This window comes from Perkinsus marinus, assembly GCF_000006405.1.
Source record: "Perkinsus marinus ATCC 50983 genomic scaffold scf_1104296965964, whole genome shotgun sequence".
Taxonomy (NCBI): domain Eukaryota; phylum Perkinsozoa; order Perkinsida; family Perkinsidae; genus Perkinsus; species Perkinsus marinus.
In genome coordinates this window covers 14,716-15,736 of record NW_003204134.1, presented here as the reverse complement: position 1 = coordinate 15,736, position 1,021 = coordinate 14,716, and the positions used below count along the sequence as shown (strand labels likewise).

The 1,021-nt window shown below is 50.5% G+C and overlaps 1 protein-coding gene across 1 annotated transcript in view; it reads left to right on the top strand.

The window, feature by feature from the left end:
- The window catches only part of Pmar_PMAR028482 (Diacylglycerol O-acyltransferase, putative), a gene marked incomplete at both ends in the record, with an annotated part of 3,219 nt that extends 2,198 nt beyond the window's left edge, over positions 1–1,021 (top strand). Inside the window, 2 exons of the mRNA XM_002769339.1 lie at positions 821–921; positions 968–1,021. Of these exons, the coding sequence (XP_002769385.1) occupies positions 821–921; positions 968–1,021 (155 nt within the window). The remainder of the gene's footprint in view (positions 1–820; positions 922–967) is intronic.

The following is a 1,021-nucleotide window of genomic DNA, read 5'->3' as shown; positions in this document are numbered from 1 at the left end:
TATATGAGTCAGGGGCAGACATGACCGCAGGTGAGCTGCGGCCGCCGACACGGTTGGTAGAGCCAAATCCTTCCATCATGCATGACAGAGTACGACAACCACGACTTTCATGAGGAACACGATACGGAAGGGAGAGTGAAGATCACAACAAAACGAGCTTGAAGCAAGATGGCTACGGCTCAACTCGGACTCATGAGTGCGCACTATCACTAACTCGTTATTAATTGCTTATATACTACGCCACTGGAAGCTCAAAGATTATCAAAACCAAACCGAATATCTGTCATCATCACTGGTTGGCCAACCGTTTCTGATCCAAAGGGCGGTTGCTAACTTCCAGATCCGACCGACCCGGGGATTTGGACACGCCCCCCTGAAGACTCTTCAGTGAAGAGGTCGTCGATTCTTCACCACTCCACACTTCGTCATCCAGGTGAAGCCACTCGAGAACGGATACGCCCGGATCAGCCTGATCCCAAACCACCAGAACCCTAGACTTCCCTTCAGCCGATCCACCGCGGTGATGAAGCACAGAACATCAGTGGAAGTGTTTATCGCCGTTCTCGTGGGTGAGTAGGAATCTCAATCTCCAACCAACAAAAGTGGGACCGTGCTCCAACTCGGCGTACACGTCCCCGCCTTGTCCACGAATATAAAGTGGCACTACGTTGGAGTGATTCACAGTGGTGATTCTTTCCCGATTCCCATTATCTGCATAGAGGATCTTATATCGCCGCGAGCTCAACCGTCTCGGTTGAGTGCCAAGTGCCATGAGTAAGGGGAATCGGGTCTCAGGAGTTCAGTTACTTAGTCTTGTTAGATATCCTGGCGGAGTTGACCAGGTTCGGAGATCGCGAGTTTTACGAGGACTGGTGGAATTCAGTCAATTTTAGAGAATATTGGCAGAAATGGAATCTTCCTGTACGTCCCAGGGTGGACTTGAACGGATAGCGGTGCCGTCCTACAGGTTCATTACTTCATCCTTCGTCACATGTGCATCCCTATGAGAAGGCAACTGGGT